Source organism: Ambystoma mexicanum, chromosome 1p, assembly GCF_040938575.1.
Source record: "Ambystoma mexicanum isolate Mex_15411 chromosome 1p, UKY_AmexF1_1, whole genome shotgun sequence".
Taxonomy (NCBI): Eukaryota; Metazoa; Chordata; class Amphibia; order Caudata; family Ambystomatidae; genus Ambystoma; species Ambystoma mexicanum.
The window spans coordinates 1,175,587,391-1,175,614,334 of NC_090921.1; the positions used below are offsets into that span (position 1 = coordinate 1,175,587,391).

The following is a 26,944-nucleotide window of genomic DNA, read 5'->3' on the forward strand; positions in this document are numbered from 1 at the left end:
TTACCGCTGTGGTAGCACTTCGGAACTGGAAGTAAATCCTCCATGTTCCGAAGGGGTGTTATTCCCATTTTGGAGACCCACAGGACTCCATTGGGGTTTGCCTGAAAATGCCAGTGCAATTCCGCCGGCAGTAATTCTGCCATTGTTTTAAAGTAAACTGGCAAAAATACCTCGAGCCATGTGCTGAAGGTTTTTCCTCCACTTTGCTTCCAAAGTGGCAGTGATTTTTACCGCCCCTACAAACCTGGAATGAACCCGTAAGTCTGTGACAAAAAAAAACGAACACAGTCATATTCGTAAACAGCACTTTGTGACTTGCGTGGGCTGGGCTGGGATTTACACAGCACCAACCAAGGCAGTGCAGAACAGCAAGAGGATACGATGACAGGGGGCAATATTATGGGCAACTTTAGAAGAAGAGGCCATCAAGGGTGAACATGGACGTCTGGGGGGATACAGAGGGCTACAGGAAGGGGTCACATGTTAGGGAGGAAAAGGGGGACGTAGGGCCTCATTACGACTTTGGAGGTAGCTATAATAAGGGCATGGCTGCCTCCAAAATCGTGTCCGGGTCCGGGTTCCCTGAATGGGGAAATACTGGGCCATTCCGAGTATGGAGGGCCCAGCATTTCCTCCTTCAGGGAACCCAAGCCCGGTACTTCCCCATTCCCATTCGAGCTCTCATAGGGCTCAATGGGAATGGGGAGGGAGCTAACAATGGGCCCATTACAAACGGGCCCGTTGTTAGCTCCCTGGTCCCCTCGCGGGACCCGCTATGGACGTCTGGAAAAACCAGACGTCCAGAGCGGGTCCCACGAGGGGTCCTCGTAATTGTGCAGAATGGGTTTAATGGCGCCGGCACTATTACCGGCGCCGTTCAACCCAACCGCACAAGTTATAATGAGGCTCGTAGTCTAAATAAACCTGTTGCTGGATCGCTACAGGATGGGGGTAAATTAGGTTTTCTGGATTCTCAGAAACGCTTACACGTTCCAGAATCTGGCCATAACATTACATCAATTTGCGTGGCTACGATAATGCACATACTTCTTCCCAACAACAGCCAGACTGTTTTTGTGGGATGCAGGTGTAGCTATTGTCAAAAACAGAGGAGCTTATTACACAGCAGCAAAAGCAAATACATAAGGGATAATATTAGCTCAAATTGTCTTTCAAGTTTTTCTGTGAAATTCAAAAGAAATTAGAGCTCCACAAATAATCGTGTGAAAGCCTAGCTTCTGAAGTGCTTTCTTGCATGCTGCTGAATGACGAAGCCTGAAGCAATGATGTACACACTCTGTCCAGGCAAGAATAACTGTCCACGATGCACTTCATTGAATGTGTGTCACCCAAGGGCACAAAAAGTAATTATCACCCTGGTGGGAGGAGCCAGACAATCAGATGGCAAGGAATGCAGGCTGAAACCGGCGATCTCAGCCGCGTTCCATGCTGCCCGATGGCCAGATCCCCCCTGCCGCCATCTTCCTCCCACCCTCCATTCCTGTTTTGTTCCCTTTCCCACCCCCCACTCACCTAATTCCGGCTGCGGCACTCACTGCAGCCTCATCCGCTCCTTCCTCCTGGCTCCCAGAAGCCGCATTGGAAAGGGAAAAGGGGCCCTGCCTTCCCTTTCCATGGTGGCCATCTTGGCATAGTATTTTCCTTCATTCAGAGGGACGCGCACGGCTTCCCATAGAATGAAGGAAAATACTCTTTTCTTAGCACCTCGGGTTATCGCTTTGGCAATGTGGGGTGCTAATAGCCTTAATCCCCCATTCCAGGGGCTGGAACAGGGATAACAGCCCGGTGCCCTCGTTATCTGGCGTCGCTTTGCTTGGGCCGATAACTTGGGCTGCCGGGCCATTACCCCCCATTCCAGCCATGGGATGGGGGCTTAATGCCATATTAGACTCCTCCTTCGCATTTTTATTGTGCCTTACAACTTGTCAGCACAAACGTGCTCCCTTTAAGAAAACAAAACAATCTAGAATGTTCTGAACTTTTAGTGCCACTGAAGTGCTGGAAGAAAAAGTGGAAAGCCCTGGATAGTGCTTCATTAAGAATTGTCAATAGTGAGAAGCTGAGAATATCTGGAGTTTACAGCACAGCCACATTCAATATGGTTCCTGTGGCCTTCCGGGAAATGTAAGCCCCTGATTGTTACCGTCCCATTAGCAAGTCATCATGTGTAAACCTAGCTCCACTTTTCTGAATACATTTAGCCTACCCACCTCTGTCCTTCATGGCCTCACTTGGTCGCCCAAAGCCCTCCGATTATCATAGATACCTATAATAGGGTGGCCTTGATAGAATACTCATAGGCAAGCTCCTGCACACTTAAGAACCTGGATAATCTTGGGTTGCTCATCTGAGTGAATTATTCTTGATTTTCAATGTCAGGCTCCGTGCGTCCTACCCTTATCTAGCTGTGGCGGCTGTGTCCATGTGGAAGGGGGAGAAAGGTCACTTATCAACATGAGGAGAATAAGCAAGGGAGGAGTATAATAGAAGGGGAAGAGGACAATGACTGAGCGGAGAGGGAACCAAGCAGGGAGAGCGGCCGGAGAAGGATATGGGCACAGCTCTAGCATAGGGGCGTAACTAGGTGCAGAGCACAGCAGGAGAGGAATGTCACAGCTCAGGGACGGGGTGCAGCATGGTGTGGAAACACAGCCCTCTGCTAATCTCACTGACTGAAGTCTCCTTTTGCAGGTGGCTTTGAGCTCTCCGGTTCTACATCTGAGGTCCGCGCAGGCTCCAAGGAGAAGCTATCACATACTGTGGCCATGGTGAGGTGAGAAAAAAGTGCACCCTTTCGGTACATGGGATGGGTGCAATCACAAACATGGGAATCGGGGATCCATAGGCATCAGGGGTATGTGCCAAGAAACGCACATGGGCATTAAGTTGAATCCCGGAGGCACGCTTAGAAACCCAACTGAGGTATTAAGCGTGTATTAAAAGAAAAACAATAAAATTTAAAAAAGAAATATGGCATTAGCATAATTCATTTTACTGTATTTGGTTTCAAAAACAACGTGGAGGGTTTGGGGCCTGCTGCCGCCACCATTGTGGATAATTGGTGTTATTATGGTTTGGCCTCAGCATACACCTATTGTTTGTTTGTTTGTTTGTTTTATTCATTTTTTGTGCGCCCCCGACCCAAGGGTAGCAGGGCGCAGTGACAAGAAAATGCGAGACTTACAAGGTTACATCATAGCACAGTGTACATTAGAAATTACAGTAGGGTCACAAGGTTGCATCATAGCACAGTGTACATTAGAAATTACATTAGGGTCACACAAATAATTACAAAATATACAAGTTCAAGTAGGTCAATCAGAATTCCAGCTATATGGAATGAAGGTCTAGTGATAAATATCAGTAGGAGCTAGGTAACACCGGTCAACTGAGGTCAGTCGAGGTAAGGAATTGAATGACTTTTTTCCTGAAACAAAGGTAGGGCAGGTCAGCTCTGAGGTCTTGTGGTAGTGAGTTCCAGGTTTTAGCCGCCTTAACCAGGAAACTATTTCCTCCAATAGTAGTGAGTCTAAAGTTCGGTATTGTCAAGCAATTGGTGTTGCCAACTCTAGTTGGTCTAAGAGATGTTCTCCTGTGGAATTTGTCAGACAGGTAACTAGGGGCAGAGTTATTAAGGGCTTTGTGGGTCAGTGATAGCATCTTAAGTTTTATTTTGTTCTCTGTGGTCAACCAGTTATGATATCGACTGGTGGAAGAGATATGGGACCTTTTATTAATGCCTAGTGATGCTCTCAAGGCATTATTTTGTAATGTTTGTAGCCTTTGGGTTATTTTTTTATTAGCTCCAGAGTATAGAGCACTACAATAATCAATTCTGGAGAGAATTAAGGCTCTAGCCAAGATTAGGTAGATCTTATTGGAAAGGAATGGTTTACCTGCTCTTATCAGTTTGCACGTGTAGGCCGTAGAGGATGCAAGGGATTTTAGCTGTTTATCAAGTGATAGGGTAGAATCAAGATAGAATCCCAAGGTTTTTACATCCTTGGATACTTGGATGATGTTCCCATCTATGTTGAAAGAGGAGAATTCCTGACTTAGTTTTTTGATATTGGCTTGGGTACCCAGGATAGTCAACTCTGTTTTATCATCGTTTAGGCAAAGGCCGTGAGTGGCCATCCATGCCTGGATGATAAGGTATACTTTGTTCACCAATTCCGTGTCTTTGGCATGATCCCCAGAAAGCGGGAGGAGGATCTGTGTATCATCTGCATAATTAGTGTAGGTGATACCAAGATGGTCCAGATCATCAAACAAGGGCTTGGTGAAGATATTGTATAGGGTTGGGGATACACAAGAGCCCTGGGGAACACCACATGAGATAGGGGTATGATCTGCCACTGCTGAAGGGGAGAAGACTCTTATCGTTCTCTCGCTCAGGAATGACTTGATCCATCCAATGGCTTCCGAAGATAAATGGGAGGCGGAGTCCAGGTGACTACAGAGGACTTTGTGATCCACCAAATCAAAGGCAGCTGAGAGGTCCAGGAGTAGTAAGAGTACTGTTCTCCCTTTGTCTCTCAGCTCATCAATTTGAGACTTCAAGTCAATGAGGGCAGTTTCAGTTCCGTGCAGGGGACGGAAGCCCGATTGTCTTTCTCCTAATAGGTTATGTAGTTCTAGGTGCTTTGAATTTGGTTATATGCGGCTTTGTCCAGAATCTTAAGAAGAAACGGTACTGTAGTAATTGGGCGGTAATTAGTAGGGATGAGGGGATCTAATTTCTGCTTTTTAAGGAGGGGGAGTACCCAGGACTGTTTAAGGTTGGCAGGGATAGTGCCTGAGGCAAAGGAGGCGTTGATCAATTTAGCGATAAAGGGAGATAATTCTCTGGCAGCGTCTTTTATTAACTGTGCTGGGCAAATGTCACCTTTACAATTTGATGGTTTAAGCGAAAGGATCACTTTTTCTATTTCCAAGGCGGTCATTTTGGAGAAGTGGAAGGTATTAGTGTGTGCCAGTAGGATATTGGTGTGAGGCATTTTGGTCAAATCCTGAATTTTGAGTACTTCTTTTTTTGATGGATTTTATTTTGGAGAGTGATAATTTTATTTGCTAAGGCTTGCTGGATATCCATGCACCGAGGTTTGTCCTTGGTACAGGTGTCCAGAATGGCGATGGGAGACTCAAGTTCCTTTAGAATGGCAAAAAGCTCTTTCATGCTAGAGTTAGATTTAGCTATACGGTCAACATATGAGTTACGTTTTGCCTGGCAAACTTCTTTTTTGTAAAGTGAGGAGAGAGTGGATAATTTAGCTTTGTTATTGACTGATGGGCAGAGCCTCCAGGTGGTTTCACTCTTTCTTTTCAGAATGCGTAAATCTCTTAGCAGTGGAGCAAACCATTTATTTAGATGAGCTTTTGGTTTACTTGGTCTAAGTTTGAGAGGAGCCACTTTATCAAGGGTAGTGAGCATGATGGTATTAAATTCTTGCACTAGGATACTAGGGTTTAGATTAGCTGATAGAGCGTTAAGGGTCGGTAATATCGCTGGGATCACTTTCTCTACAGTGATACATTTTTTATTTCTGGCTAAGCAAGGTGGCGCTAGTGGAAGGGCCGTCGGGTTAGGTCTGGCGGTAGCTAGGTTAAAGGACACCAGGGAATGGTCTGTCCAAGGTAGGGGCATTATAGATGAAATAGTGGCTGTACAGTTGCAGTCAGCTATCCAGTCTAATGTTCTTCCCTTCAGGTGCGTAGGCTTATCATCTCTTTGAGTTAGGCCAAGTGCGTGAATAGTGTGGCTACCAATGTGGCATTGGTATCTGTGGTGTCATGGAGACCTAAATTAAAGTCCCCAAGAAGGATTGATTGAGAACAAGGTTTGAGGTTATTTGTGAGTAGGTTATGGAGATCCTCATCAAAGGTGCCTAGAGGGCCAGGGGGTCTGTATAAGAGGTGAATGGTAAGTGTTTGATTATTATTTAGTTGGAGTTTGGCAGATAGGGTCTCACAAGATTGAATCGATTGGGTGGGTGCTAATCTGAGTGAAAGGCTTGTTTTAGAGATTATGGCTATGCCGCCACCTCTAGCACCTTCTCGGTCGTGTCTGACTATTGTGTAGCCATCCGGGATAGCTAGCATGAGCGAAGGTCCTGCTGCATTGTGTAGCCAGATCTCTGTGATAGCAAGAAAGTCAAGGTTGCCTTCTGTAATTATGTCGGCAATGTCTAGGGCATGGGCGACAAGGCATCTCAAATGAAGGAGTGCTCCAACAATAATAGGGGTCTTAATGACCTCTAAGGCTTGAGGATGTAGAGTAGTGGACATAATGGGTGTTTTTGACTTGTTGTTCTAAGTTGGGCAAGTATAGGAATTAAGTTGTGAAGGTTGTCTAGTATGGCGAGGTTTACAGACCTGCTTGAGGCTAGTTTTAATGTTGGTAGAAGGCAGAGATCTGCGTAGGGGTTCATGCAGTTTAGATAGTCTAGCACGGAGTCTGAGGTTTCTGCTAGGTGTATCGCATGGGTGAGATATCGCGGTAACTGTCTCAAGGGGTTCATAACTCGGGCGTAAATATTGGTCAGGAGAGTTATCGTTCAGGTGTACTACAGACGTCAATGGTGGCAAGGAGTTAGGTACGTTAACATCTGGCATGATGAGTAGGTGTAGGATAGTCCTCAGTAGAATTGTGTAAATGGCTGGTAGATACATAATTGTATAGTGGTGGCCCATCTAGAATACCACGTTAGTGACTGGTACGTGTGCAGGAAGTCAATGACCCAAAGGCAATTGCTCGAATACGGGCAGCTAGGTAAGTACATGTGCGGGCAATCAATGACTCAGAGGCAATACTCAAATATGGCTGGCTAGGTAGGTACATATGCAGGCAGTCAGTGACTCAGAGGCAATGCTCAAATATGGCTGACTAGGTAGGTACATATGCAGGCAATCAGTTACTCAGAGGCAATAACTCAAAGGCAATGCTCGAATATGGCTGGCTAGGTAGGTACATATGCAGGCAATCAGTGACTCAAAGACAATGCTCGAATATGGCTGGCTAGGTAGGTACATATGCAGGCAATCAGTGACTCAAAGGCAATGCTCGAATATGGCTGACTAGGTAGGTACATATGCGGGCAATCAATGACTCAGAGGCAATACTCAAATATGGCTGGCTAGGTAGGTACATATGCAGGCAATCAGTTACTCAGAGGCAATAACTCAAAGGCAATGCTCGAATATGGCTGGCTAGGTAGGTACATATGCAGGCAATCAGTGACTCAAAGACAATGCTTGAATGTGGCTGGCTAAGTAGGTACATATGCAGGCAATCAGTGACTCAGAGGCAATACTCAAATATGGCTGGCTAGGTGGGTACATATGCAGGCAATCAGTGACTCAAAGGCAATGCTCGAATATGGCTGACTAGGTAGGTACATATGCAGGCAATCAGTGACTCAAAGGCAATGCTCGAATATGGCTGACTAGGTAGGTACATATGCGGGCAATCAATGACTCAGAGGCAATACTCAAATATGGCTGGCTAGGTGGGTACATATGCAGGCAATCAGTGACTCAGAGGCAATGCTCAAATATGGCTGACTAGGTAGGTACATATGCAGGCAATCAATGACTCAGAGGCAATACTAAAATATGGCTGGCTAGGTAGGTACATAGTGGCTCAGAGGCAATAACTCAAAGGCAATGCTCGAATATGGCTGGCTAGGTAGGTACATATGCGGGCAATCAGTGATTAAGAGGCAGTGCTCGAATACAGTACAATTGTCACGTAAAGGTTGGGCGGCTGCCGTGAACAAAGTGGAATGGGCCAGTGGTGGTAGGTAAGTCAGGTAGGGTGACAGCCAGGTGGTAAGGTTTGGCGCCTGAGGGTGAAGGATAGCCAACTTGGGGATCAGTGGGTGCGCATATTATACTGATAGTAGGCTTACCCATTGACCTCAGGCGCTGGAAGGCAGTAGTGAGTGGTCCTGGGGCAGCGGGTCCTCCATGCTGGTGCTCTCCTGTGTGGGCCAGGGGGACTGGCAGAGGCAGAATCGGCAAGAAACAGGCACAAACAGGTGTTGGCCTTACCTCCCGTGGGCCTCAGAGTGAGTGGGCCGGCTTCGCCTGCTGGCAGCCAGTGGGGGAAAAGATGGGCCCGGTGGCCAATCAGATGGCTGCAGAAGGCTCAGTTAGGCAGAGGGGCTTCGGGCATCAATCGGGCGGCTATCTTGGAATTATCAGGTACCTCCTGTACCTTAATGGTGGCAGGGGCTTCCTGAAGCTTTCTGGTGATCCTCATGGAGAAGTGGGCATTTCGGTGCAGGATTACAAATATGCAGTGCACAGGCTGCAATAGCGCTTTTTACAAAAAAGTGAAGCGCAGGGGCAGCAGCGTTTACCATTATCCGCTGATGGGTATAGTAAATAAGGTGGCTGACTCCGTGTGTCCACTGCTCCTGCAGGGACTCGATCTGGAGCTCCTGCTCCTCCGAAGGGTGGTGGGGACTGCTGGTTCGCACAAACATCCTAGTGGAACTAGTAAGTCTATCCTAGTGGAACTAGTAAGACGTATACATCCTTCCTCCAACACATATCTTAGTACACCATATTTGGGCTGCCAGGGTATAAATACTGTCACAGATGGCCTCAAGAACACACCAACTCTGGCAGACTGTGCAAGGGATTTTGTTGTTTTTGTTGTTGAGGGGCTCTCCAAGGCCCGTCCCTCTTAATCTCGTCAAGAGATGAGCTTGCCCTCCCGAAGCCAGGTGTCCCTCAGCCACGGGATGGTCACTAGAGATTGGTAACCCCTACTATCTAAAAAGATGTGTAGCAAAATGTGAAGATCTAAAGGCAAAGCACCTTATCTACCTAAGACTCCCAGAGGGAACTATCTAGGTTGTCCCTGTTCTAAAGTCCCCAAAGGGATGTAGGTTGTGGATTTGTGACTCTCAGGCACACATGCCCCACTTGGTCTTACCCTTACACACCACACTATCCCTCTCACTGTGACTAGCGTTCACTCTCCTTTACCTCCTCCTACTCTCCTAACTTCTACTCAATGCACTGTCTCTCTCCTCTCTCTCTCTCTCTCTCTCTCTCTCTGTCTCTCTCTTTCCCTGACAATTGCTCCACTCTCTCTCCAATTTTCCTCTCTCCATTATTTACCTCGACCATCCAATATAACTCCCTGCTACTCTCCTTCTCTCATTCACACTACCTACATTCTCTCCTCTCCTCTCTGACTGCTCCCCTCTCCACACTGCTACTACTCCGCTTGCCATACTACTACTCTCACTCCACCCACACATTTTCTGTCAGTCATCCTCCTTTCACTTCTCCATCACATTTTCTTTCACTCCATACCCCCTTTATCAATGTCACTCATCCACCCTTCATACGCTCCATCAACAAGTCTACACCATGCCCCTGTGCTTCGTCCTTCCTATACCTGGTCTCCTGATCCTCCTGCTCCTCTCTTGACCTCACCCAAACAACCCATGCCTTCCAGCTTCCTGTGCCCCCTTTTGTCCACCCCCTTCCTTCTCCATTGGCGCTCTCCCATACCTGGTTCGCCAGGCCAACTGCTGTCTGTCCTTTCCCCAGGGGAAGTTTTACAATAGTGAAAACATTCAAAATGGGTCTTAAGCCACACCGTTTTATCATATGCAGGGCCACCGGTCTACGGCAATGGTGGCCACAACAGTCAATGTTCCAGTCAATGTGAGGACTTCCCGGCGAGTCAAGGATGTCAGTTTGGTGAGGTTGCCACTCTGCGGCCCCTCTGCTGGTGGGTGTAACATCCATTAGTGTGTGAGCCCCGGAGGGTGATCCGTACCCTGCCTCATACTGGCATTGTGCTAGTGTGGCTCGCTGTCTAAGAGCGTGCAAATTTGGTTGGAGTTCTCCACTCTCTGAGTCACTCTGATCTCTGAGCTGAGGCAGTCTGTGGAGTGGCTTGCTTCATCCTGGTTATGGCATGGTTTGCTTTGCATTTTGCTTGCCAGGGCTTTGTCTCTCTTTCTAGTGGCTTGCTGGCTGTCCCATTAAGGCCGCTGATATTGGATATCCTACAAGACAAAGAGAAAAACACTGGCCAGAAAAATGCTGTGAAAACATGAGGTCATAGGTAGTGGTACTTCTGTCAAGCAACCTGGCACAGGAGGAAGGGACAGAGAATGGGGCCCTCCCAACTGTCGCACCCGGCCTCTGTAGTGGGACTGGCTCTGGCAAACACCGACTTCCACCCCAGGATGAGAGGAGTCCCCAAACCCAACAGACAGGGATGGATTTCTGGCCCTGTCACAATGCCAATTTCCAATATGCACTCTTTACACCTCACTGACAGAACATTCAATCCAATGTCTCCATAACAGCAGTTACCATGATTGATCCCTCGGGGACCTTTGAGTTTAGGGGTTTACATCCAACCAATGCCCATACATCAGGAGAATTTATTCCAATAGTTTATTAACCAACTTTTCAAGCTGTCCCGTGTACAAACGTCTCTTGTGCCCCAAGGATGAGTCGTTGCTTTGTTTCCACTTTTCCAGGGTGTATTTGCTGCCCAGGTAATAGCACTTTCTTTTGCAGCCAATTCATCTTCTTGTCTGCTCAATCAGTTTGTTTTTTTCCAGTGTTCTAGGCTCTAAAATGTCAGCTTGTTTAACAATAGAAGCAGTTTTAGATTAATTGACACCTTTATTCTTTCCTGAGTTATTTTCTAGATCATGGAGTGGTTGTTCTGAATGTATATCTTATATAATGTGTGAGATGCTTTTACTCCAGGCCTCCTTTCCCCTATCTGGCTCAAGCCTTATCTAGTTCTCTGTTCTGCAAGGATTTTCTGTTTTTCATGGAACTATGTTTGTGCTGAGGTTCCTACTAAGCCGAGATGGTGGCGAAATTCATCTTCATCATCAAGAAGGTTTATCTCAGCATTACTGCCGTTACGGTCAGAACACATCAACCATAAAAATTAAATACAACCAAACCATATCAGACAATGTGATATAAATGTTGAAATTACTGAGAATACATTCAAGGGCAAAAAGAAGTGCAGAATTAGCCATCCATACGTTTCAAATAGTTAAAAATAGGGCAGTTCTAAGATTGAAAAAGTCTATTATCTATTTTAGCACATGCTTTCCATGTAAAGACCACGTACACAGTGGATCACAGGCATTTAGCAAAAGCCCTTGGGCTGGCTGACATTGCCTAGTATCAAGATTCCGAAGAACAGGAATTACAAAGTTCTCACACTCTAATGATCAGAATAAAACACACACAGAAAATGCATAACAGGCTCATCTTCATTTGGATCAAAAGGAAATGTATTCGTCCTGGACTCATTGCCTGTCCATGACAAAATAGCACGATTCAGACCCAGACAATTGAACTTCAATTAAGTAATTACCACACAATGTTTAGAATAAGGTGACCACAGAAGATAGAGCTGAGGGCCTGCAAGACTAGAGATAACTTCATGCATTCTTTTCATTGGTTTAGTCAACTCACCTTCTGCTCTAGCAGCTACATACATTCGCAAGAGATCCATACTATATGATTTACTATCTCGTGTGACGAATCCCAGGGTATCATAAGTGCTTCCATAGGGGGATCCCCTTCCCATGAGGCCAGGCTGGTGAGGTCTGATAGTCCCTCTGGGGGTGGTACTCAGCAGGTCGATCTCATGGGAGGGGAAACCCAATGTGGGACAAGTGATGACCATATTGGGAGAACACAAGGTCCCCGGCAATCACCTGTCTCTAGGCCCCTTCCTACAACCTTAACAACCCCTTCCCTAATAGGGTCATGAATTATAGTCACCCTACCATTTCCCTAGAAAGTACTGGAACTATGAAGAGGACAACCGACCTAAGGGAGATCAAGGGTAGAAATACTGAGATGAGGAGGAATATGGAGGAGTTGAAAGATATACTAATGACAACCACTGGGACGAGGAAGAGGTGTGGATGCATAGAGAGCACTAAGGTGAACCAAATTGAACTGTCTAGTGGTTGCCATATCCTTATTGGCTAAGGGGGAGTAGAAATAGAAGGGGGAAACCAGGAAGTATGGTCAAGCCTTCCCTCGAGGAGCCAGGAGCAGGGAAGCTGGGAGGTGCTGAGGAGGGCTGTGGGCCGGTAAGCCTACCAAACCGACAGGGAACCTTTGCCAACCGGCAAGGGAAGGTAAACTGGAGAAGGCTACCAAATCCTTCACTGGCAGAAGGAAAGTCAGATCCTCCAAAAAGGAATGGAGAGCCTGCTAGAGGCTCGCCACGGAGAGCTGGAAAGGCTGACGGAATCTCAGTGAACACATGTGGTGTTCCAAGTTGTCCAGGCTGGAGAATCTGAGGTCAGTGAGCAACTGAGAGTCAAATTGCATGTGTGGACCGAGAGGGGCACACCGAGAGGGACCAGACCTGATAACACTGCAAGGAGTTCCAGAGACTGCTTGAAGGCATACGGAAGCCCATAGCGGAAAGAAGGAGTTCAGTGAAGCTGCTCGAGCAAGCTGGTAACTCCACAAAAGGTACCTTGGTTACCGTAGCAAATGGTAGAGATAATGGAGAATAAAGAAGGCGGTTGGGAAAATCTGAAGACCCCCATCTCCCTCGTACCAGTACAAGAATTGGACATATGAGAACAAGTGCCATGGCAGGTTAGTGAACTAGGCCTTAGTACAACATGTGATAAACCTGAGAGAAGGGTCTGGGACCTACACAGAGACAGGGAAGCCCTACAAGAGCAGAACACCAGGGTCTGGGGACCACACAGAGTCGGGGACGCTCTGCAAGAGCAGCACACCAGGGTCTGGGACCCATACAGAGCCAGGGAAGCCCTGCAAGAGCAGCACACCAATGTCTGGGACTCATACAGAGTTGGGGAAGCCCCGCAAGAGCAGAACGCCAGGGTCTGGGACCCATACAGAATCAGGGAAGCCCTGCAAGAGCAGCACACCAATGTCTGGGACTCATACAGAGTCAGGGAAGCCCTGCAAGAGCAGCACACCAACGTCTGGGACTCTTACAGAGTCTGGGAAGCCATGCAAGAGCAGCACACCAACGTCTGGGACTCTTACAGAGTCTAGGAAGCCATGCAAGAGCAACACGCCAGGGTCTGGGACCCACAGGAATTCAGGGAGATCCGAGACAAAGGGGTCTGGGACCGACACACGGGAGAGAAAGAGGCATGAGAAGTGAAGATAAAGGGTCTAGGGGCCTCTGCCAATAGAGGGGATATTTTCTGGAATACTAGGAGCTACAGTCAAGTTTGGCCGGATAATGAACCAACACAAAATAAAGTGTCTTCAATTGGTGGGCCCTCCCATGCCCCTGCACACATCATATACCGACAATAATGTCAGTCAACAATTGATAAAGTTCAGCACTGTAGGGATTGTGACTAACATTCTGTCAATTCTTTGTTCACAATAAATACGTTTTAGCATATGTATAGTTTAGTGAGATAAATAATACACAATTAAATTAAAAAAGAGCTTGACGCATTCCGTGAGACAAGTTCCCTTCATCAGGAGCAAAATTAATCAATTTCAGAGGTTCGGATCAGTCTTCTAGCTTCCACTTTCCTACATTATATAAAAAGTAAATTAAACACTACTATACACTGTTTCTCTTGGGTTTCTATATATGAAGTAAATTAATGTGTCAAAATATGCATATAGATGCAAGATCACCTGGAAGTCCAGAATTGATAGTCTGTTGGAAAGAGCCAACTTATCTTCTTTATAGGATTTGCTTCTTATTGCTTAATAGTCTGTTCGTAATTATGCAGCAATCTGCAAAAGCAGACTTCGACCGTGCCAGGTTCTCATTGTGACTCTCAATGGCTGAATCTAGCTGCCCATATTGACTCCCCTAGTCGATTGTTTGTGGTGACCTGGAAATCTCCCACTCTCTTCGAACATTCGAGGACTCCCATTCGCTCTGCATTACCTCCCTCTACAGAATGCTTTAGCTCAATGGGGGAGCCCCAGACTCCCCTCATGCCCCTGCCTGCAACCATCTTATCCCCCCTATTTACCTTGACTGCATGGTGCCCCCTCCTATACAAGAAAATCACAGTAAAAACTAAGGATGCTCCATCAAGATCCGGGTACTATCCCTGCACATAGCGCGGCTTTCTCCTAGCACCAGTCAAATGCCAGGGTTTTGTCAAGTGGGGAGTTGGACAAAAATGGTAAATTCCATTTCTCTAGCGCTCCCTCCCAGTCAATCTTCATTTATTTTGCCCTTGACAATTTTTCGTTTGGCCTATTAGGTGGTGGTTAAGCGCCATCTATAAGTCGAAAATATTACATTGGAGTACAGGTAGGGGAGAGATGACATGTGACGAGGAACACACAGCCTGTGAGTGTTGTTTAGTTATTTACCCAACTATTGATGGTCCATTGCCATTCTAATTCCTATGGCCATTCCCACCCACTACCTGCGGCTCCCTAATTGTAGCTGTAAAAGGTTAGTGCTGCAATAAAAATGTCTTAACCAAGTGTACCTTTAGTCAATTGATGTATATCTCTTCCTTTCACTGAAATCCTTTTGAAAAGAAGCAACAAACAAGCCAACAGTTTTGGTTTGAAGTTTTAGGTAAGCATTTGCCAGGTACTGACATCATATGCCCAGGTAATCACTCCTATGTCTTATGGCCAGGCAGTACCTGTATATCAGTGCATAGCAAATGCCTATCCTTTGCTACCCAAAAGCCCAAACTGCTGGCTTTGTCAGTGCTTGTTTAACATCTTGCTTAGCTTATGTGGTGAGTTGTCCTTTCTCACTGTTGTTAACTCACCAGGAGGGATACAGACGGAGCAAGGATGCTATAAGGGAAAAGCCCACTTGGGAAACGCACAGAACTGTGCAATCTGCGAAGGAGCACAGCATACTGTCATAAGACAAACGAAAGCTCAATACTTCAAACATGGCTATGTGAGCTTTCTTGCCTGTCTTCCTGTCTGCTGATCAAGGATCCAACAGCTTGCTCATCTCGTTTCATTTTGGTTTCATCGTAGGGAACGTTAAAGGTAGATCGACTATTTGCAGAACTGCCTGTTGTACTGGAGGCCCACGCAAGATCCCCATCATAACCTTAAACTCGATCAAGTTCTCCCTTAACAAGGGTGGATGATCAGGATGACTCCCCTCTGGAAGCCACACGCTTTTGTTACTGATTAAGCTCCTCCTGCATGAAATGTGTTGGCGGGTTTCATAAATTAATTATATGGTCACATTCTGCCAAGTACTGGTTTATAATGAACTGCTCACAGAATGACCCCTTCTCAATGTTTGATTTCCGCTCTCTCGTCCAGTCGTAGTTGCTCTCTTTTACATCTGATCTGCTTCCGTTGTGCTGAAATGCGTTTTCTGGCCCTCCTGTCTTTTTGCATTTGTAGACAATACGTGCCTACATTTAAGGGGTCGGTTATTCCTATCCCTGCTGGGATTGCAGCTTCATCTATCCCTTTATATCCTTTGTGGAGTAATCTGCTCAGAGGCGTAGGCATGGTAGGGCCTGAGGGCAAGGCCCACCCAAAATCTGTAAATGCCCAATCAGCAGCGCTGTGTGGGCATTTACAGATATTTTTGTCAGTGCAGTGGGCCCAACTACATTAGCTTCAGGCCCCATTTGCTAGACAATCCTGGCTACGCCTCTGAATCTGCTCATTGAAACTGGCCTCAATCTGTCTTATCTTTTCATTCTTGCTTCTTCGTTCATTATTGTATAGGACCTTATCTACAAGGTTTTAACCTGAGATGGGTCCATGTGTATTCCTATGGTGTCAAGTCCAACAATCAGAACTCTCACTCTTGTATCTCTGACCCAATCTTATTTCTAGTTCAATAGACCTGAATATGATATGCTATGATATGGCATTTATAACGCGCCTATACACAAGTTTTCCCTTCCCTATACCCAAGTTTCCTTGAGTCTCGTTCTTTATTAGATCGACGCAAGTCTCTCTCTTTAGCAATGATTGTGCAATGTGTTCTAAAGTCTGGCACCAGGGAGGTACCTTAAATAGGATTCTGCTTTCCCATCAGCAGGGTCAGGCTGGGGTAAAAAATAGTCTCGGGCACCAGTGAAAAAGTGGCTTACGGTTGCATATGACAATTCATTTCTTTTGTGACAGACCATTTGAGTAGTTTAGTTTAGTTTAGTTTGTTTGTATAGCGCAGCCGAACCCTGGGGTCACTGCCGCTTTATCATTAGGGTCAACAGTGGTTACAGAAGGTTGCACATACAATGTGAAGGCAGATGAACCAATACAACGGATAGTGTGAGGGACCGGGTTACAAGGTGGTCCTTGACGAGGCATAGATTAGATAAAGAGTACATGCGTCACATCTTTGATACAAGGACGCATTCGATGCAAATGAAACCAGAGCCCGTTTAGGCTAGCTGTCAATCTATTGCTAAGATGAGAGTAGTTCCTTTACCTTGGCTCGGAATGATCAGAACGAGCTATCAGCTCTGATAGTCATAGGTAGTGCATTCCAAGCTTTGGCTGCTAACACAGGAAAGCTAGCTCCCTCTGCTGATTTTAGGTTGAACCTTGGGATGTTGAGTTGGTGTAGGTAATGAGATCTAGTGGGTCTGGTGGAGTTCTGTCTCGTAAATTTGCCTGATAGATAGCGTGGCGCCGTCCGGTAGAGGCATTTGTGTGTGATAACCAATGCTCTAAGCTTAATTCTCTCACGGATAGGGTGCCAGTAATATTCTTTCCTGGCTGCAGAGATGTAGGCCTTGCACGGGAGATTCAAGGCACATCTAAGGGCGTTATTTTGTAGTATCTGTAATCTGTTCAGGTTGTGGTTCGTGGAGCCGAGGAAGAGAGTGTTACAGTAGTCCAGTTTGGACAATATGAGGGCCCTGGCCAATGTGAGGCAGCTCTTTGTAGATAAGAAGGGTTTGCAGGCATTGATAAGTTTGTTGGTATATGCTGTGGATGAGATGGTGGCATTGATTTGTTTTTTGAGGGAGAGGATAGAGTTAAGATACACACCCAGAGTTTTGACTTCTTCTGATACTTTTATAATGTTGCCGTCAATAATGAAGGATTGGTATCTGGGGTCAAGTTTATTAAGACTGGCCTGTGAGCTGACTATCAGCAGTCTGTCTTGTTGTTGTTTAAGCAGAGGCTATGTGTAGCCATCCATGCTTGGATTTCAAGGTAGATCTCGTTCAGTTTTGCAATGTCATCATCATAGCTCCCTCTAAGTGCGATGAGGACCTGGGTATCGTCAGCATAGTTTGTATATGTGACTCCCAAGTCGTCAAGGTGGTTGAAGAGGAGCTTGGTGAAGACGTTGTAAAGTGTAGGGGAGATGCAGGAACCTTGGGGGACACCACATTGGATAGAGACAGGGTCAGCTGCCACGCCACCTGACGGGGCTAAGACCCTCGTTGTTTTGTCCGAGAGGAAGGAATGAATCCAATTTGTGGCATCCTGGGAGAATGCAGCAGCCAAGGAAAGATGTTCGGTAAGTATTTGGTGGTCAACTAAATCGAAAGTGGCAGACAGATCTAACAAGAGCAGGATGGCCAAATTGCCCTTGTATTTAGCTTCACCCATTTGGATTTTTAGGTCTAGGAGGGCTGTTTCCATCCCATGCCTGGGTCTAAAGCCAGATTGTCATAGACCAAGAAGGTTATTGTCTTCCAAATGTTGTTGTATTTGGAGGTATGCTACTCTGTCTATTATTTTTAATAGAAAGGGGACAGTCGTAATGAGCCTATAGTTTGTGGGTATATTGGGGTTGAGGTTGGGTTTTTTGAGTAGTGGTAGGATCCAGGCCTCTTTGAGGTTTTTTGGGACTGCCGAGTTTATAAATGAAGAGTTGATCAGTGTGGTGATGAAGGGGGCAAGATCTTTGGCTCCCTCCTTGATGACTGATGCCGGATATAGGTCACCTAGGCAATTGGAAGGTTCTAAGCTGGCAATCATGTTAATTACTTAATTCGCTGTGACTGGTGAGAAGTGGAAGAGAGGGCAGTTAGGCTGGGGGGTGTTGTGTGTATCGTTCACATAGTCTTTAGAAGCGAGATTGGCTTTTTTGGAAGCTATCTTGGTTTGCAAGAGGGCTATTTTATTAGAGAGTGTTTGTTGGATGTTGTTGCACCAGTTGTTATCCTTGATGCAGTCATCGGTGGGGGGCAAAAGCGATTCCAATTCTCTTAGGATGGAGAATAACTCTTTCATGCCAGATTTGGAGTTGTGGATTCTGGTGTTGAAGATCTCTTTTTTTGCGTTTGTTATAGCCGCTTTGTATGTGGCTGCTGTCAAAGAGAATTTTTCCTTAGTAGAGATGGACGGGGCTTTCCTCCAGCTAGATTCAGCTGTTCTCTTGAAGTTGTGTAGTGCTTTTAGTTCTGCCGAGAACCATTTGTTCACATGGGCAGTTGGTTTGATCTTTCTTAGCTTTAGTGGTGCTATCTGATTTAGGGCTAGTTCCAGTGTGTCATTGTAAAGTTTGACTAGGAATGGGTGTAGTAAGGGCAGCTGATGTGATAGGGTGTAGCAGTGGTTTGAGATTCTCAATGGTGGTATTACTTTTGTTCCTTGCTAGAGATTGCTGAGGGGCAGTGGGTGGTTCACTTTTTTGTGGAGTATTAGGTATGGAGAAAGTGATAAAATGGTGGTCTGACCAGGCGCACAGTGTGATGTTGGTCGAGGAGATGTCGCAGTTGACGTCGGCCAGCCATGTGTAGGTTTGTTGATGCGTTGCATCAGGCCTGATTGTGTGATGGTGTCATTAATCACAGAAGCATTTTTGTCGTTGTGGTCCTGGAGGCCAAGGTTAAAGTCTCCCAATAGTAGGATTTGGGAGCCTAGTTTTGTATTTGCTGTCAAGAGGTGGGAGATATCTTCCTCAAACGATGTAATTGCTCCTGGAGGTCTGTAGATGAGGTGAAAAAGTATAGTTCTGGAGCTGGAAAGTGGGAGTTTAAAGGATAGGAGTTCGGCTGATGATATGTCTAATTTGGTGACTTCTTGGATTTTCAGGTTAGATTTTACAATAACAGCAACCCCACCACCTATCCCGGTTGTTCTGTCACCTCTAATAATAGAGTAGTTCTCTGGAATGGCAATTGAGAGAGATGTTCCGGCAGTCGCATGTTACCAGGTTTCCGTTACTGCAAGGAAGTCCAGGTTATTGGAAGTGAGCACATCTGCTATGTCAGGAGAGTGGGCTACTAATGATCGTGCATTAATGAGGGCACTTTCAATTGTAGTAGTGGCAGGAGCCACTGAATCGTGAGGTAGGAGGTCGTCTGGAGAGGGAAGGCTGTGGTCATTAGCTATATAGGTGTGAGATGCTCGTGGAGCAGAGTATCCGGTATGCGGTCCCCTAAGGACGGCGTCCTCAAAAGCCAGTGCTTGAGGTTGGTGCAGGATCATAGTCTAGTATTTCATAGGAACACAGGGCATGCGAGGTCTAGACTTACAGTATTGGGCATATTGAAGCGGGAGCCAGGTTTAATGTTTCCCAAATGGGTGGGGCATGGGATAAGAGGTGTGGGTGGGGTGGTGAATTTCATGATCCATTCTGTTGGTGACAGTGGTGGCTGATGGTAGTGCGTGACTATGGTAGGTATAGTAAGGTGTGTTTGTCCCACGTGTTAGGAGGAACGTTAGAGGGTGGTGTGTTGTGGAATAGAGGGACGGTAGTGGCCATAGTAAGAGTCACTATTCTAAGTGCGGCCATGATTGGTGCTGGGTAGTTAGCCTGGGGTGGCGTATGTTGCAAAAAGTCAGATAGCAGAAGGCTAATTTGAGTTATACAATTGGGTTAATTCAGGTCATATTGCAGTCTACTGAGTTGTCTACTTTATGTTGTGTATAGATAGAGGTGGTGTAATAGGCTATTTCACGTTGCAATAATAGGCTATTTCAAATGTGCATCATGTTTCAATGATAGGCTATTTCAAATATGCATTACGTTGCAATTATAGGCTGCTTCTAGATATGTATCAGTCTAGTTCGGCAGCTTGCAGTGAGGTTTAATGTAATAGGGTAGGCTGGTGGATACAGATAGTTATAGGGGGTCCAGTTTAGACTCGGCATGTAGGTAGCAGTGTGCTGTTAAAGAGTCTGCGTTCTAAGGGGATCAAGCGTGTGTATCACGATGTAGATCACAGGCAGTGATGAATCGTAAGAGCACTTACCCCAATAAGGCAGGAGGTGGCTCACCAGGGTAATCAGGGGCAAACAGGGCCTTTTTCAGGCTTTCTTAGAGGCCGCCAGCACTTCCGCCTTCCAGCAGACGGGATTGGTTAATGAAGCTTCTCAGTTGCTAGGCAACATGAGACTAGCCTCACTTCCATCCCGTGTTGCGCCTGCCATTTTAGGAGCAAGCGAGGCTGCAACCAGGAAATCAGACGTAGATCGAATCACGGAGTAAATCAAGGCTGTGGCACGGTCGGTGAAGTAGGCGAGGTGCTGGACCTTCAAATACCGATGATCTCAGCGCTGAGGCTGAATTGTGCTGTGAAGGTAGGCATCCAGTGAGCACGCTGCATGGGTAGCTTCTGTGAGTGTGCTGGTCGCAGTCGCAGTTGGGTGCAGAGACTTCTGCGGTTGCAGTGGGGGCTCCTGCCCTCTCCACCAAGGTGATCGGGTAACTGTAGTATGAAAGGGGGAGTTTTTTTTGGATAAAATGTGATGAAAATTGTGCACTTTAAGGAATATTTATTCAGTAACAGTGTTTAAAACTACAAGCCTCATGGTCAAGTAACTTATCAACCTGGCCCACATTGGCTTCGGGCATTGCCCTATTTCCCTCTAGGCCAGTCTGAGCCTGCTTATCGGTTAATTTGTTCTTTTGGGAGAATCAGTATTTGCAATGGCTCCATCCGGTATCAGGTATTAATATCGCCACATATATGGTCGCCGTAAATAATATCGCCGGGAAAATGTTGTGGCGATATTATTTGGGTGACCATATATGTGGCGATAGGGGCAACATTTTTTTAAAAAAAAATGGGGGTTGCGGGGGTGTCCCCCGCATGTTCCATGCAATAATGTCGCCACAAAAAAACGACAATTTTTCGGCGATATTTTTGCATGCCGATATTTTTGTGGCGACAATATTACATGGAACCCTCCATCCCTGTATCAAGGATTGCCTCTGTAATTTCCACTAACCTCTGGGAGCTTGAGTGTGGAGAGACACTCACAGCATGCAAATTGCCAGCCATTTCTTTCTTTGCGTCCCTTTCATCTTCCACGGCTACACAGCCTTACCTGCTCAACATTACGTTTGCCTGCCTTTGTTTCTTAGTTTGCTGCGGGAGAGTTTCTCAGAATAATATCAGAGAAAAGCACAGCAAGTACAATTTACACGTTAGTGTTAAATGCCAATTACAACTTCAGAGCCAATAAATCCATTATACTCTTGTAACTGTAGCCATTTTGTTTTTAGCAGAGCTGACACAAGACTGGATATTACCTACCTATAGTGACCAGACTGAGGTTTTGCAGAGAAGTTTACAACCTTCAGCTCTCCAGATGTTTTGAACTATGCCTCCCATGATCCTTCACCATTGACTATGCTGCTTATCACTGATGGGAGTTATTCTGCAACACATCTGGAGAGCTACAGGTTGCAGACTCCTCTGGGTACAAAACCTCTGTTTTGCCAAAACTTCAAGGTGACCATCGTAGGTAGGCAATATCTAGCTTTATTGTCTGAAATCGGCTAACGAATGATGAAGAAACGACACAATGGATTTAATGTAAAGATTACATTCTCGACAAACTTGACTTGTCTGACAAACAAATATGGGAGTTTTGTTGATGTAGATATTGACCATCTTGGCATGGAAACTTGTTGAAATCTATACAGACTCAAATCCAATTTATCTGGGGAACATGTCCCATTTCCCAGGACTATGTGGTTACACATTTCTTTGAGTCACAACACAAAAAGACGTATTGTGGGAACAATTAATTAATTAATCTTTTACAATGCTCTTAATCCTGTAAGTGTGTTGCTCTGCGTTGTTTTGTTTGCTAGATAAACGCGCTGCCCCTGAGCTACTGAGCTATGTTCCCGGCCAAACAATACTGAATTCAGTCTATTAGTGTGAGTCCTTGAAGAGCAACAAGTATCATAACCTTTCGTCCATATGTATTTGCATGTTTAGGTCACGGCAGAGTTTAATGTAAAGCTAGAGTGTAATAGTGCTGAAAGTGAGCAACACGCAGTGGAGGAAGAAGGCTGGGGTGTTCCTAAAATGCCATCTAATTTCACACGTCAGGATAAGGAGGGGGCTACACATCAGAACATCATCCATACATATTGGGCCTCATTAGGACCCCGGCAGTCCCGTAATGAACGGTGCCGGTAAATCCCTTTCACGGGACCGGCACCGTTCATTACGGGCTACCCTATTACGAGGACTGCTGCGGGACCCGCTAAGAAACTCCTGGTCAGACCATGCATCCTTAACGGGTCCCGCAAGCAGTCCAGGATGCTAACAACGGGCCTATCATTAACAGGCCCATTGTTAGCATCCCCCCCATTCCCATTGAGCCCTATGCAGGCTCAAATGGGAATTGGGATTTACCAGTTCCGGGTCCCGCGAAAGGGATTTACCAGGGCCTCCAAGGTAGGAATGGCCTGATAAGTCCCCTTTTGCGGGACCCAGACCTGCAACCCGGTATGGAGGCAGCCATGCCGCTTTTTACGGCATGGCTACGTCCATACTCGTAATGCGGCCCATTGACTTTAAATGGCAGAAGCGTTTTGGAACCCCAGCAGGAAACACCCATAATTAAGTGGCTTTCTAATTCCGTAGAGCCCCCACCTTCCAAGTTATATGGTGCTTGGAATGTGACCATGATCCATAGATGAGCATCTTTAAGTGGGAACCAATAACAAAAAAATCTCCTCAGGCGCTGGGAAGAATGTATAGCGCCTTCCAACACAAAGCTCTTGAAGACCCAAGTAATGATGAAAGTCAACAAAAATGGTCTAAAAAAAGCTCTGATATTGGCTCAAAATATTTCTCTGAGGAAAGTGTCACTCATTCAATCCATGAGAATATTTAAGTCACTAAAGACCTGGCATTAAGAATGGAGGAGCTCAAATATTTATCATCGAAGGATATTTTCATGTGCCCACTGCACCAGCAACCCTACCTTCATACAATCACCAATCCGAGGCAGCTCTTCACCTCCTCTACACGAAAGCTCTTGAGCTTAATAAACCAGTGTTACCAAAAGGATGGCTGGCAATGGTTTGTGGCGATGCAGGAAGAATAGCCAAGAATCCGTACCCACACAGAAGATTTAACCTAAGAATCAGGCGAGAATCGCACATCAGGGATTACATGCAGGTGTCAATTTTCCTCTTGTATGATCAGATTGACATGGTAACAACAAAAGTGGTCATTTATTTGAGAATAACCTGTAGTATCAGCAGCTCAAACTACAGGCAGGGGAAACACAACTAGGTAGCAATAACTGTATGAATATGGAGGACTAAAGGGTTGAACCATTTATTTATTTGTTTATTTGTTAAGCACCGAAAGCCTGCAGGCAACAGGGCGCTACAAAGCCACATGGGACAACAAGAAAAAAAGACGAGACAACTGCAGGAAAGAAAAGATAGCAGCCAGGGGAGCGTGGTACAGAGATTATTCAAACAGGAAGGTTTTCAATTGGTTCCTTAACTTTTGGTAGTTTGTTTCCAAGCGTATCTTTACTGGAAGTGAGTTCCAGTGTAGGGAGGTCAGAATGATAAAAGAACGCCCAAGGCCTCTTGCTCTTTAGTTTTCGGACACGGACAGCAAGCCACCTGATCCTGAGCGGAGTACAGTTTCAAATTCTCCTTCAGGAATACAGGAACCTTACCGAACACACATTTATGTGCCACTGATAGTGCCTTAAAGTAGATTATGGCTGCTACGCTCATCCAGTGTACTCCCTTTCTGGCCTGTGTGACGTGTTCTCTTATGGGAGTATCACAAATGACATGCACAGCGTCGATCTGTAGTATTTGAAGTTACCTTAGGCTATTGCTATTTGCACCAACTGGGAGAGCATTACAGTAGTCAATGCATGGCATACAAATTGCCCTTACCAGGGAGGGGCGGTTGATTTTGGACAGAAAAGGTTTGACATGCCTCAGCACTTTCAGATGGTATTGAGCGCTATGTATGATGCTGTCCACTTGGGCATGTGAGCTTAACGAGGCACCCATGTATACGCCCAGAGTTTTGACCTTCGTTAGGATTTTCATCTGATCATTCTCAATGATCAGGTGAAATAATCTGAGTATAATTTAGTTCTTGCATGTGTAGAGCCAAAGATCATCAGCTCAGTTTTCGGCAGGGTTTAAAACCAGCCAATTTTGGTCCATCCAGCTTTCAACAAGATCGTAGATGAAGGAGAGCCTGGTGGCGTCGCGGGCGTGATTTCTACTTAGCTCCAGAAGGTGTTGAGTATCGTCCAAGTAATTACCAAAGTGAACATTAGATGCCGTTAGGAGATCACAGAGAGGCCTGGGGTATATCAATGGATTGCACTATGCATTCTTGTGGTTTGTGCAGGACCTTTGAACTGGTTGGAGCCTTTAATTGATTGTAATGGGAAAAAGGACTGCCCAATGGTGTTAAATGAGGAGTTATTTTTAATTGTGGTTTTTGTTGCCGTTTTTAACCTATTATCCTATCCTGTTTTTGACATTTATATTGCACAAGGGAAAATCTGCTAAAATGTATTTAAAAAAATCAGAAATCTAACATTCTCAGTGGCAAATGACAGGAAAGACTTGGTTACCCTAAGCTGTTTTTTAAAGGCTTGCCCAGGCATTATTGCTTTTGTGGAGGACCCTAATGCATTTTAGTAGGCCATATGGTATATTATTGAGGATTGACTCAAGTGGGGCACTGTTGACAGCGACGAAGGGCCGACAGTGATCCATGAAGGCCAGGAGGTTTTTGTGTTCCCTCAGAGGGGCCAGCTCAATTCTGATTTTGTTGTAATAGTTCAATCTCTTTTCCATAGACACGGATAGATGCTGGTGCAGTAGTCTAGTTGTGATAGGTTTAGGGCATTCTGTGATGAAGGACCAACAGAACCTACACAAGTCAATACTTAAGATCATATACGTCATCCGCGTTGCTATTCACACACCCGGGGGCCATTCCTGGTTCCCAGAACTCATCTACGGTCCAACAGAAGGCTGTCCGATGTGACTGTCACAACGCCTGAATTCCGTCCTGTGGATGATATATGATATGATATGGCATTCATAACACGCACAAGTGTTTCAATGTGCGACGAGGCAATGGAGGGGGAACTGAGGGAAGACCGAGACAACGATCTTACTAGGCAAGGTGACATTGAGATTGTGCAATTGCAAGGGTGGGGGAATGGAAACGTGCAAGGGGAAGAGGGAGGGGGCAGTGCAGTAAATGAGATCAACAGTAAATATAAATAAAAACCAATAAATAAAAAGTATGGCTAGCAAGTGTAAGAGTAAGTGCAGACATCAAGCGTCAAGTGCTGGCAAGGGACTGTAGGAATACAGAAAACAGCCCCCAAGTGCAAGCGTTGCCAGGGGGGCAGTGCAGGAGTGCAACTGGTAGGGAGGGGACCTGGGACTGAGATCAGAGGGTAGCCAGGTGACCAGTGCAGTTTCTGTTTCAGCCAGGAGTTCAGCAGGGGGGAGGAAGAGAGAAAGCAGAAGCAAAGAGGAAGGTCTTGAGGTGCTTCCGGAACCGGAGATGGCCCTCCTCAAGTTTCAGAGAGGCAGGAAGGCTGTTCCAGAGGGAGGCCTCAACTAAGAAAGAGATCTACCACAAACTCATTGCTTGGAGAAGCGACTGACCCTGAGGGAGTTGGAGTTGGAGGAGCGAAGACCTCTAGAATGAAGATATTTACGAAGGGAGAGTTGAAGGTATAGAGGCACCAGACCCCAGAAGGCTTTGTGGACAATGCAGAGTTGTTTGAACTTAATCCTCGCAGCCACTGGGAGCCAGTGCATCGATTTCAGTCCTGGAGAGATGCGATCCCTGGGCTTGAGGCCGCAGTCCTGTTGTGGATGAGTTGCAGAGGACAGAGAGTAGAGGCAGACAGATTTAGAATGAGATGGAAGAATGAAAGTATTGTCTTTAGGAACTGAAGTGGAAGGTTGTATTATGTTTAAAGCTTTGGTTAGTATTGCATGTGTCAAGTTGGTATCCATGATTATACCTAGGTTGTTTGCTCTTTTGACAGAAGTTAGATGGTTCACAAAGAGAGTGTCCAAATGAAATGGTTAATAGTGCCGAGAGGTCTGCTGCAGAGTATGATCCATGTTTTAACCCATTAAAGTAATGGTATTGGCAGCTTATCCAATTCTGGATAAAGGCAGTTTGACAGTCCACAGCAAATCATCATCGGTGGCGAACAAGTGAAATGAGATGCTACCAGTCTACATTAACATGACCAGGGGTCTAATGAATGCACAGAAGAGTGAAGATTAGAGGCAAGAGCCTTAAGGGCAAGGCTGTGTTGGCCTGTAGGGAACTCTGGAGATTTCCCGGTAGACCTCTGCACTCTGGGCCTCTTCTGTGTGGTAACCTATTTCATTTCCAAATTTTCTCCTAGGAAAAGGGTTGGGCTTGGTGAAAATGTGCAACATGGGGCAACTTTGAACATTATTTCCAGGGCTTCTTTTGGTTCCCAGTCCACCCCTGCCTAAGGGACATATTGAGCCAGTGGTCGGGTCATAAAGTTTCCAAAGTTCATCTGAATAGAAAGATCTCTGAGGAAGGAGGGTAGCCAATGAAGAGCACCATCTAGAGTGACCAGTTGGTGCTGCATGCAAGACAGTGAGATAGTGGCTACTAAAGTGTCATATGCTGCAGAAAGAGGCCAACATAATAGGGCAACTGGTTGGTTTGCTTCCGAGGAGTCAAATATGTCTTCTCTCATTTCAAGAAGC

General features: G+C 45.9%; 1 protein-coding gene across 2 annotated transcripts in view; it reads left to right on the forward strand.

Moving 5' to 3' along the window:
- NPHS1 (NPHS1 adhesion molecule, nephrin) overlaps window positions 1-26,944 on the forward strand; it is a 494,360-nt gene that overhangs the window by 178,853 nt on the left and 288,563 nt on the right. For both annotated transcript variants that reach the window (XM_069604883.1, XM_069604882.1), the window contains one exon: window positions 2,713-2,794. In XM_069604883.1, coding sequence (XP_069460984.1) covers window positions 2,713-2,794 — 82 coding nt within the window. The remainder of the gene's footprint in view (window positions 1-2,712; window positions 2,795-26,944) is intronic.